Consider the following 12,163-nt stretch of genomic DNA (forward strand, 5'->3'; position numbering starts at 1 on the left):
ATTAGAAGCTCTCACTACAACACCAACGACCTTTTGCGAGGAAAATTAGTGAGGAAATTTTATTTTGTCGGTAAAGAATGACAATTTGCGAGGAAAACTAGATTTCCTCACAAAATCCATTTGACAAGGTGATAATAGGCGAGGAAAACAGTTTTTGTCGCCCAAAAATCATTTACGGCGAGGAATTTACATTTTCCTCGCAAAAGAATCATTTACGGCGAGGAATTTACATTTTCCTCGCAAAAGAAAATCTGCTAGATTTTATTTGGATGGTAAGGCGAGGAAAAATTTTCGTCGCTAATTTTTTGCCGCCACTCGGGGGGAAAAAAAGCTGATGGATTGGCGGGACTCAAAATTTCCGTACAAGGAAAAAATTGTCCCTAAAATTAAAAAGGCTTAAACGACGTCATTTAAAGAGGTTAAGTTCAGTAAATTGGAAATTTCCAGACTCACAATTACTCTCTACCCTTCATCGCACATCTCTGTCCCTCTCTCTCTGAAGGCGACGACGATTCCGAAGTCGACGATGTGAGCTCCACTAGCCGGACGATCTTAGAAATACAGGTATAATCCACTCCCTCTCTTATCCTATGCGAAGGTGGGTTTTTTCTTTTGTAGAAATCGTTTTGTTGGAAGATGATTCCGAAATCGATGATATGGGTAATGGGTTTTTTTCTTTTTTAAAAATTGGTCTTCGTTCTGTCTCTTCCTATGGCAAGGTCAGTTTTTTCTTTTGTAGAAATAATTTTGTTGAACGATCGATGATTCCGATGCCGACGATATGTAGTGGGTACTGAAGAAACAAATCATTTTGTTGGACGATCGATGATTCCGATGTCAACGATATGTAGTGGGTACTGAAGAAAAATATTGGTCTTCGTGGGTACTGAAGAAACAATACGTAGTGGGTACTGTAGATATTGTTCTTTTCTTTTTATAAAATTAGTCTTCGTTGTTCTTGATGGACTGGAACTGGTTACAAAGAAAAAGTTTTGGTTGATTTGGGTACTGAAGAAACAATATTTTTACTTTAAAACCTAAATACCCCCAAAAAGGGTGCCGACAGCTCTCTATTATTGTTCTCGAGGGAGTTGGAACTAGCTGCAAAGAAGAAGTTTAGTCCGATTTGGGTACTGAAGAAACAATTTTTTTTAGTTTAAAACCCAAATCCCAAAAAAAATGGGGCCAATTGCTTCGCTTCGAACTCAACTACTGGGGTCAGAACACACTGTCATGGAACTATAAAATTGAACACTTCTAGGAATGAGTATTTTATTAGATATGGTTGTGCTATTGTTTTGTTTGTGTCATTCTCACAACTCTGCGGCTAAGGAATCTCCAAAAGAGGGACCACTAGAGTATAAACAAGTACCAATAGTAATATTATGTTAGAAAATCGGCCCTTGTTGTCCACCATAAGTTATAATATATTACATGTTTAGTTTATTGCCTTTCAACTTTTCACTCCTGTTTTGTATTCTATTCATCTTTAGCCAAAGAAAAAAAGAAGAATGGGTGATTTGGTTATGACTTTTGGACTCACCAATGCCCCTGCCACGTTCTGCACCCTCCCTAGCCGTTTTGGCGTTTTAGAATCGGAACCTTTGTATGCATTGGTAGGCTTTCGATCCATAACCAAAAAGTGGCCTCTTTATATTTGTCGAAGAAAAGCTAACCAAGGGAATACAACTCCCATTGTTTGTCACCCTCCTTTTCATAGTTATTAACTATAAGTTAGATATGCATGTTTTGTAAATTAAAATATGGATAATATAAAAAGAAAGGGGCGTAAAAAGAAAAGAGTTAAGAAAAAACTACGCAAACCTGACAAGTATTGCTTTTTGAAAAATAATTGCACCTCAACATGTCTTTTATCGGAGAAACAAGGACTAAAGGCTAAAAGTTCGGTAGAAAGGTTTACTCTTGAATATTTTATATGCTTCGGGGTAGGCTTTACTTTCTTGGATGGCAAATATTGGACTTTGAACACTTCTCCTTCGATGTGTTTTAACTAGGTTTGCAGTATTTCCTATGTTATGGGCGTTGGCTTGCATAAGTTTTTAACTTCAATTCTTGTTGTTTTGTCGCATTCAGTGGAATTTCTTCTCTAATTGCTAAGATGCCTGATCTTCTCTTTCACTAATTTGTGGTCTTTAGCTTAGAAGAGCCCTCCTTATGGATGGTATAATTTGATAACTGAGGAGATAATTTTTCTTGTACACATGGGTAGCATGGTGCTTTAAAATGATTTGGAAATTCACCAATAAAAAAGATCATGATTCCGCCTATTACTTCGAAGGACCTCTATTTAGAAAAAGGATTTAAGGAGACGTGCATATCCACATCCATGTCTTTATTATATTTATTTAAGGACAGGTACACGTACATAGAAAAACAGTAGGTTTCAAAGGTTAGAAAGTACGAATTTTTACACATTGGGACCAATATTTGGTTTTTGGGTAGTTTTGAAATATGCTTGTGAAGGTTATAGGTGTGTAGGGTAGGACGTGAGGGTAGGGGGTGTAGGAAAAGGTTAAAGAAGCAATGGGAGCTTATTGAGGTCAATTTACATTTAGTTAAAAACCAGATGGTTGTAAAATAGCTAGTTTTGAAAAGCCAGGCATATATGAGAAAGCATAGGACAATGACAATTTATACGCATGCCTGCCAACTGTCCAGTAGAAATCTCTTCCGTAATCATGTCCCTAGCTATCTTTTGAAGCCCTATTGCTACTGCTAGTTGCCTGAGTATAGCTGCCTGTTATGATTGCTCATATGGTGTTCAGTTGCTATATCTATGGTCCAGCAGCTGAACAGGTCTGTTACTGCTGATGTTTAGTAGCTTAACAGCTTTGCTAGTTCTAACTTCCTGTAAATGAGCTGAATCCTTGGCAATTGATGCTTGCTGCTAATTCTGCTTGCTGCTGATTCTGTTTGATGCTGTTTGTTGCTGCTGCTGGCAGCTGCTGTTCTATTGATAAAATATTATGTTGCCCAATATGAAAAAATATGTATGCTGCAAAATTTTGGAGTTGCATATTTCTCTTTGATACCGATTTGAATTGATAGAGGCTACGCTATTTTTTTTTGTTATTAAGCTATCATTAATTGATTATGTTTGTCATCAGACATGGACAAGAGTTGGATGTCATTAGGTAAGACTGCAGATGGGAGAATGAGTCAGCCGTATCGTGACGGTGTAATGTCATTTCTTCATTTTGCTGTGAAAGTTGTGGACCAAGAAGGCTATATTATGTGCCCATGCATGAAGTGTGTAAACTATTGTCGGCAGTTACCTAGACATGTGCAAATACACTTGCTCCAATATGGGATTATGCAAAGCTACACTATTTGGCATAAGCACGGGGAACCTCGTATGTTAGATGAGGCTCAACATCATTACGAAATGAATAGCAATGAGTATAGAGAATTGGGTGGTATTGATGCACTGGTAGAAGACCAAATAAGAGGGGACTCAACCAATACAAACCCGAACGAGGAAGTGCAAAGCTTTGAAAAACTATTAAATGATTCCAGGAAGGAGGTGTACCCAAGTTGCTCAAGTTTTACTTTGTTGAGTTTTGTTATTGAGTTGTTTAATTTGAAGGTAACAAACCACATGAGCAATAAAGCAGTTGACTTATGGTTGCATTTTTTGAGAAGACTTTTACCAGAGGGGAACTTAGTTCCCAAGTCCACCCGTGAAGCTAAAAAGATACTACGTGACTTAGGTTTGTCATACGAGCTCATTGATGCATGTATAAATGATTGTGTGCTTTTTTGGAAAGAGAATGCAAACTTGGATAAATGTCCAAAGTGTACGGTATCTAGGTATAAAATTAATGGTAGAAGGGGAAAAAAAATCCCTCGTAAGATTTTGCGTTACCTCCCCGTGACTCCAAGGTTGAAAAAACTATACATGAATAAGAAATTAGCTAAGGACATGAGGTGGCATAAGGACAAGCGTGTGGATGATGAGGAATGGATGCATCCAGCTGATGGTGATGAGTGGAAGGAGTTTGACATACAACATCCTGAGTTCGCATTGGAGCCTCGCAACGTGAGGTTAGGGATAGCCATTGATGGGTTCAATCCATTTGGGAACATGGATAATTCCTATAGCATATGGCCGGTCATTCTCATTCCCTACAACTTACCACCTTGGTTGATTATGAAAGAGCCATTTCTCATGTTATCATTATTAATTCCTGGAGATAAGCAACCAGGGATTGACATCGATGTATATATGCAACCTTTGAAAGACGAGTTAGAGGAGTTATGGAATAATGGGGCATTAACGTATGATGCCTCAAGTGGTGAGAGTTTCCAGATGCATGCAACTATGTGGTGGACAGTACATGATTGGCCTGCATTTGGTGACATATCTGGGTGGAGAACAAAGGGGCACTATGCTTGTTACCCTTGCAATGATGAACCCTTCTATGAATCTTTGAGAAGTAAGACTGCGTACCTTAACCATCGAGCCTATTTGCCTGACAACCACCCTGAACGGCGAAAGAAGGTGGCCTACGATGGTAAGTGTGAAGAACGAAAGAGATCTTTGGAGTTGCCAGTGCATAAGATAGAAGAGCAATTGAAAAATGTACCAAAGATCTCATTCGGAAAAGATCCGAACAACAGAAAAAGGCCTCGTTATGAACCAAATTGGACAAAGGTTAGCATCTTGTATGATATGCCATGCTGTAAGAATCGAAAGCTTTTACATAACATTGATGTCATGCATGTGGAGAAAAATTTTGGTGAGGCACTTTGTGGAACTATGTTGCGCATTGAAGGGAAGAATAAGGATACAGACAAGGCTCGAAACGACTTGGAAGATAGGGGCATACGAAAAGAGTTGTGGTTGACACAATGTCCCGATGGTTCATATATCAAGCCTCGCGCTAGTTTTTCATTAACACCTCAACAAAAAGAGGAGTTCTTTGAATTCTTGAAATCAGTCAAGTATCCGGATGGCTATGCTGCAAATATATCAAGGTCAGTAAATGTGAGAAATGGCAGATTAACAGGTTTGAAAAGTCACGACTACCATGTTCTCATACAACGAATTCTTCCTATTGGAATGCGGGGTTTTGTGGACAAAGAGATTAGCACAACACTGTTTGAGTTAGGTAGCTTTTTCCAGGACGTATGTTCCAAAAAACTTAAGCGGTGTGAAATAGAGAAATTGGAGGAACGTATAGTGCATATTCTATGCAAGCTTGAAAAGATCTTTCCTCCTGCCTTCTTTGATATAATGGTGCACTTGGCCGTTCATTTGCCACGTGAGATTATTCTCGGAGGACCCGTGCACTTTCGGTGGATGTATCCGATTGAAAGGTTGTTTCACATAGCTAATATTTGCTAATGGATAATAATTTTTTTTTTGTATTTAATCTTACTCTTACCTCATTTTTGCTTCTAGGTTTCTAGGGAAATTGAAGAGGTTTGTTTCTAATAGAGCTCGACCAGAAGGTTCAATCGTAGAGGCTTACATTGTCAAGGAGTGTATAACATTTTGCTCAATGTATTTGGATGGAGTTGAAACAGTGCATAATCGACCCGAACGAAATGAAGATCTTGGTGTACGTCGCCAAGGGTTGACGGTATTTACAGGAACAGCTCGTCCTATTCTCCCAATCACTAGAGATGGTCAGATGTCACAAGAACTTCGTGATATTGCTCATTGGTTCTTGTTGTACAATAGTCCGGAGTTGGAGAAGTATTTAGAGTATGTGCTTATCCCAATTATATTGTATATTATCCATGTTCTCTGTTAGGAATAAATATTAACAATATTTAATCTATTATCCACCTTTTTATGAGTAGGGAACACAAGAATTTGTTACCTATTCAAGCTGGAGAAAACATAACTCAGAAGCAACGAAAAGAATTTCCCAAATGGTTCAAAGATCATGTAAGACATTAGATTATTAGTAACTCCATCTATTATGCTTGTACATAATATGATTAGTGCTAATAGAATCACTTGTACTTTGTATTTGATTGTAGATGAATAGATTGAGAGTTGAAGAGTCACCGGAGGCAACTGATGAGTTGTGGTCGTTAGCGAATGGTCCTAATTTGTTAGTGAAGGAGTATTCTGGTTGCATAATCAATGGCGTAAGGTTCCACACAAGGGAAGTAGATGATCGTCGAACGAGTCAAAATAGTGGTGTGCTTGTAGTTGGCGATCACGAGGGTGAGATGCATGACTTTTATGGTCACTTAAGCAAAGTTTGGGAATTTGGATACAGATGCAGTAATAAAGTTGTATTGTTCCAATGTGAATGGTATAACACTGGCAACACTGGTAGAACCAGAACAATACGAACAGATGCACATTGTACGAGCATTGATGTCACAAGTCGGTGGTATCAATCTGACCCTTTTGTTCTTCCTAGCCAAGCGAAGCAAGTCTTTTACCTAAATGATACTAAATGGGGTAAGCCTTGGCAAGTCGTGCAACAAGTCCAACATAGGGGAATGTTTGATGTTCCAGAAGTTGATAATGACGAACCTAGGTATCCCATGGAATGCGATGATGCATTCCAACAAGAGAGCATTACCTCGGTTGTTCCAGTCGATGTTGAAGCTGAAGTTCATTGTCATAGGGATGGTGCTGAAGACGAAGTTGTGTTGGGGATTGGGCCATTAGATGAAACAATAGAGGAGAGTGGTGATGATGAAGACGATGAAATACCTGATGTGGAAATGGATCCTGATATGGATTATGATATGTAGTTATGTTTTTGTGTAATGTGATAAATGTCCTTAAAGTCATGAATGGTAGTTATGTTTTTGTGAATATGGATCTTGGTATCGATTATGACTTGTAGTTATGTTTTTGAGTATTGGGATAAATGTCCTTAAAGTCATGAATTGTAGTTACTTTTTGTTGGATATGGATTAAGATATGCAGTTATGCATTTTTGTATTGGGATAAATTTTGTAAAGTCATGAATTGTTTGTTTACAATTATATCTTTTTTCCCTTGTGCGATTATAAAAGAACCTAATTTTGTATGATTATATTATTTGTTATCATCCTATGTCCTTTTATGCCTTGTAGTTGCAATAACAAAATGGCAAATGGGAAGAAAAACTTCATCAAACCATGTTCTCTAGCAACTATGAAGAAAACCAAATATGAGATGGCAAGAGATGAGAGAATGAAGGAGAACAATGCGAGACTAAAGGCTGCTGGGATTGACCGTATACTAGCTGATTTGAGGGGTACGTCTTTGCCAAACTGTACGAATGAGAAGAGAATGGGTACTAGGAATGGGGTAGATGATCCTGACTATATGCCACCAAGTATTGAGGACGCCAATGACGATGAGTCTTTGGATTCTCTTGAACACGAGGTACAATATGGATGATATATATAATGAGTGTTTTTGTGTTTGTGGCTTTACTCCATTTTGTTTTATGTAGTACTTATACTTTTCTTGTATTGTGTTATGTTAATTAGCTCCAACAGATACCACCGAGTGGACCAACAAGATCAGAAGTTGAGCTCCAGCATGACTCGACTCGTGTCCTTGAGAGGATGACTCGTTCAACACCACATCTTGTAGTTGAGTCCCAGCCCTCACCACCTTGCAATGTAGAAATACAAAGTGAGGCAGCTGCAGTTAGTAGTGCTGGTAAGATGTTGAAGCTCCATTAATGGGGATATTTTAAGTTTAATTTTTTTCATTGAATAACTAAATAATACTATTGTGCCATTAAAGTAGCTCCTAATAGACGCGGACGCGGCATATCACGCGGACTAGAACTCCAAAGACTTGTTGAAAACAAAGGGAAACTACTTGTTTCCATCCCACCAGAGTATCGTGCTCCGGTGGGGACTTACGCTTCTAAATTGGCCTCTAAGATTGGTGTTGAGGTTCGTGCACAAGTAGAAGACCTAAGTGTTAAAAGTTGGAAGGCTATGGATGAGGGTATTAAGGCACCTTTGCTTCAATCCCTAAAGGTACTTGCAATACCTATTTATTTTTGTAACTGATAGTACATAGTTAATGATTACTGCAAAATCTTTTTATAGGATCAGTTTGACTTTGAAGGAGATCCAATTGATGTCAACAAGGCAATAACATCAAGGTGTGGGCGGAGATTGAGTGATTACACCCACAGGTTGTATGAGAAATTCAAAAAGCTTAAAGCAACCAAGGGGGAAGCGTATGCAAGAAGTCACCCACCTCCTCAAATTGCCATGGAGCAATGGACTCGTTTGATTGAAAAGAAGTGGACAAACAAAGATTGGCTGGTAACCAAAACTTTTACCATTCTATATTCTACTTGTTTCAATGTTTGGGCAGTCATGATAGTTAAAGAACACTCTAAAACTTGAATCAAGTATTAGGCCTTGAGAGTTGACCATGGAGTGACTATCCACTTAGACTTGGATAACATGCCACAATATTTTGTAGTTGATCTTTAAGAAAAACTGTCATCTTAGCTTTGGCTGGTTTGCCTTGTTTGTAGCTTGGTTTGTACTAATTTTCCTTTACGTGTATGGTCATGTCCTCATTTGGTTCCTACCATTTAAGCATGGTCTCATTTCTATGTTTCAAGTACTGAGTTTTCTTATTTTTGTTGGTTGTTGGGGCTTGTAGCTTCGATCAGAGAAAAATATAGAAAATAGACGCAGTAACAAGACAAAGCACAGATGCGGGACGAAGTCTCTAGCAGTTAGAGTACATGAACATGTGTGTTTTTTTGTTTCTCTCTTTACGTTTGATAAGCTCATTGGCATGCTAAATTAACCACTGGAATATGAAATAACATCTCAGGCTCTAAAAAATGAGGGTCAACTGCCTAAATTGCCGGAGTTTTATAAATCCACTCACTATAATGACGACATGGGGAAGTGGATTGCTCCAAAATGCCAGACTAACTATGTACGTATATCAAGTAATTTTTGTGGATAGAAAATCAGCGTTTCAATTTACTTATGTTGTTTCAATTCATAACAAATGGCAGGAGGAAATGGTCCGAGTAGATGCTGCACTTAATCAGGAAGGTGCTTCCCCATTAACAGGGGAGCAGATGTCTGTCACGGTGCTGAAACAAAAACCAGGTTATGTGAAAGGACTTGGCTTGAGGCCTTCATCATCTATTAGGACCACATCTGAAACTGCCCTGAAAGCACTTGGCTTGAGGCCTTCCTCCTCTGCCATGACCCATGAATACGTGTCAAGCCTCGAGATGAAAATAGAGGCACAAAATGACACCATTGAGAAGCTTTTGGAGGCAAGTAAGCAGCAGCAGAAGATAAATGCTAGCATGATGGAGTTTCTCATTGAAAAAGGGTACACTGGACATGTTGGGAGTGCTGAAACATCATCTAATGATTGACTGGTTAGTAGAATTCATTTATCCTTTTCAAACTCGTTTCAATGAACTCATATATAAGTAATGGAATGGTTGATTGATTTAGTGTGGTTGATTGACAGATTTAGTGCAATTTTTTGTTTTATATATTCATGCAATTAGTGGATTTAGTTGAACTTCCAAGAAGTGTTAGGATTGAGATGTTTTTTGTCCATGTCTGCATTTTGTAACTTATTAAAGCTATCTAGTTTTTCAGATTGGTATGCTGGCTGTTATAGTTTCTGTTTTTATAGTTTCTGCTTTTATAGTTCTGCTTTTCCAGATTGGTATGTTGGCTCTACCAACCGGATTTTCTCTTTTTTCTTGGATTTGACCGATGGTGAGATAAGTATGAGTAGCAAAATAGTTTCGGTGTTGCTTTTTATTATTTGTCTGTTGAATGTTACTTAACGTGTATTTCGCTCGTAGTAGATTTCTCATTCAAATGCGGACACTTTGTCCCCCAAGTCACTAATGCCCAAAATCTGTATCCTGGGTTAATCATTGCTTCACATCACTTCTCCAAGCCTTACCCTCTTGTTAATGAGATTGACCAGCTCTGTCTTGCGGTCATGGATCACTTAATCCAGTTTGCTTACCCATCCTTATCTGGTTACGGTAAGTTCACAATTTCCTTTACCATGAAGTGATCTTATGGAGAGGAGATCTCATTTATGCTAGGTGATGCCATCCCCTTGACTTATCCAGATTGTAAGTTCATTCTAAAAAGTGAGGTCTATGATCTAATTCTAAACTAATGACACTTTTTGACTGCTGTCCATTGTTTTTGGGGGTGTCCAATGGGTGTTTCTGTTTTGGTGTCTGACATGAACATGACACCTCGGAAGTTTCGGTGCTGCTTAGATCACTACTTATCCCAAGATTCTAAGTTGTTTGGAGTGGTGTTGCAATGCCGATGGTGGGAGGTGAAAACAAATATAGGACCACATTGCTTCTATCTGTAGATTGTGGTTCTTGCACCGCTGGGCCTAGCATTGGGAATGGAATCAGTTTCAAGAAATGAGTAGCCTACTATGCTATCTTCTCCTAGAATTTCAAGTGTTTTTTCCTTGATTAATAATTGAATGTTGCTTTCTAGAGACTAGAGAGAGATGTGTCTTATGTTTTATCCTTGAGTGGTGCAATTTCAATCGTTTCGAAGCTGGAACGATGTAGCTTTTAGTTTTTTCACATGGTTAATTAGGATTTTGTATCATTTTCTGGCTCTGAATCTTGTTTTCCACCAACTGCATAATATTCATGGTATTCAAAACATTAGTACCAGGCTAGCAGCATAAGTTTGGAGAGGGGCCAAAAAATGCATACCAATCTCTCTGGCATCGTATATCTACACTGGTTTCAGTTTTGATGATGACTAAGCTTAGTCAAAAATCAAAATTTTTGATATGTCTCTAAGTCGTCATTTTCCCTAACTTGAAGCATCTTATATGTATGGAAAATGCTAATACAAAGTTTGTTGAGAAGCATTTATGTTTTTCATGAGCATCTTATATGTGTTGAACATTTGCTGCTTAGTTTCCTTTGTATACGATATATCGACTTAGTGATGTCAGGTTCCGTCAATTAAGCGTAAAGCAGTATCAGTTTTTTTATTTGGAATGATGGAACTTCTCATAATATGTTGCTTCTCATTTGGAAAAAGAATGATGTCCTTTGATCAAGTGTTCTTACTGTCACTCAAAATTGAATGCTTTAATAGGGACTTGGAATTTGCTGATGAACCATAGCATGAACAGGTAATCAATAAATGAATTTCTCTTGGCTAAGTTTGGACTGGGTTTGGAACTTACCTTGGGGGTTCACTTATCCAGTGTCCAATTTCCTTTCTAATCAAGGGATTAAGCAATGCTGGAATATTTTTTGGCACAACATCCCGTGACTGAAACATTGTGGGCTGAACCTTTTGTCACACTCTATCCAAGCCCCAATTAGAGACAGGAGAGGGTTGGATAGAAGTTGCAAATTGTACTGAGGTTGGAACTCTAGACAATTACTTTCCTTTTTGGACGTACAATGATTGGCCTGCATTTACTCGTGGTGTTATTTAGGATTATGCAATGGTGGATTATGAATCTTTTGTGTTGTTCATATTGTGCAAGTGTGTATATAAATATATAACTGCATATTTGATGGTTTCTTACTTTCTTTGATATGTTTGCTATTTTTTTTTCTTGGCAGCGTGTAAGATCGATGTTCTTTTTGGAGTTCGTGGCTGTGGGAGATGGAATTCAAAGAAGGATACATTGCAAAAGTTGGCCCCGAGGTGGTGTAGTATTTTGGAAAGATCCATGATGCTTTTTGAAAATCCTAGAGCATAAGTAGTGGTAAACTTGATATTTTGTTTCCTGGGGCTAAACTTTGTTTTGATGGTTTGAACAATGATGTCATTATCATGTAGTTGAAAGGGTTTGGCTAATGTTTCACAGAAATGACAATTTGTTTACTTGAAAGCTAACAAATTTTTGCTATTTATGGTTATGATTGTCCATGGTTGTATGTGGTAGTGGTAGATGCTAAATGAGCAGGGAATGTATAAAAAATGTTTGCAAGGAGAAATATTCATTGCTTGCAATAGGCTATTTTTTTATTGCGTATATGTAACATTAGCGAGGAAAAAATTTGTCTTTGAAAGCCTACAATAGGCTGCTTTTTGCTAGGAAATTACTTTGGCAGCGAGGAATTTATTCCTCGCCTATTATTTTCATTCATGTCATGCCTCGTGTTTGCGCGAGGAATTTTGCTTTTTCGGCGAGGACTTTTTTCCT

At 38.2% G+C, this 12,163-nt stretch overlaps 2 protein-coding genes across 7 annotated transcripts; both read left to right on the forward strand.

Moving 5' to 3' along the window:
* Positions 1 to 412: 412 nt before the first annotated feature.
* LOC131324654 (uncharacterized) lies at positions 413 to 11,876 on the forward strand. 6 transcript variants are annotated; one of them, XM_058356714.1, is made up of 9 exons: positions 413 to 564; positions 7,072 to 7,366; positions 7,474 to 7,648; positions 7,736 to 7,977; positions 8,050 to 8,271; positions 8,621 to 8,713; positions 8,798 to 8,905; positions 8,988 to 9,365; positions 11,577 to 11,876. In XM_058356714.1, exons 2-8 carry the CDS (start codon positions 7,085 to 7,087, stop codon positions 9,360 to 9,362), a joined length of 1,497 nt encoding a protein of 498 aa, XP_058212697.1. In that variant the 5' UTR covers positions 413 to 564; positions 7,072 to 7,084; the 3' UTR covers positions 9,363 to 9,365; positions 11,577 to 11,876. The 6 variants fall into 6 exon arrangements, with proteins under 6 accessions (XP_058212697.1, XP_058212700.1, XP_058212698.1 ...); XM_058356717.1 differs by having other exon boundaries at positions 8,621 to 8,701; XM_058356715.1 differs by having other exon boundaries at positions 7,739 to 7,977.
* On the forward strand, positions 3,131 to 6,786 carry LOC131323874 (uncharacterized). Its single transcript, XM_058355715.1, has 4 exons — positions 3,131 to 5,340; positions 5,426 to 5,731; positions 5,830 to 5,917; positions 6,013 to 6,786. The coding sequence occupies exons 1-4, from the start codon at positions 3,131 to 3,133 to the stop codon at positions 6,742 to 6,744; spliced, it is 3,336 nt and encodes a 1,111-aa protein (XP_058211698.1). The 3' UTR covers positions 6,745 to 6,786.
* Positions 11,877 to 12,163: the final 287 nt, after the last annotated feature.

Source organism: Rhododendron vialii, chromosome 4a (genome assembly GCF_030253575.1).
Source record: "Rhododendron vialii isolate Sample 1 chromosome 4a, ASM3025357v1".
Lineage (NCBI taxonomy): Eukaryota > Viridiplantae > Streptophyta > Magnoliopsida > Ericales > Ericaceae > Rhododendron > Rhododendron vialii.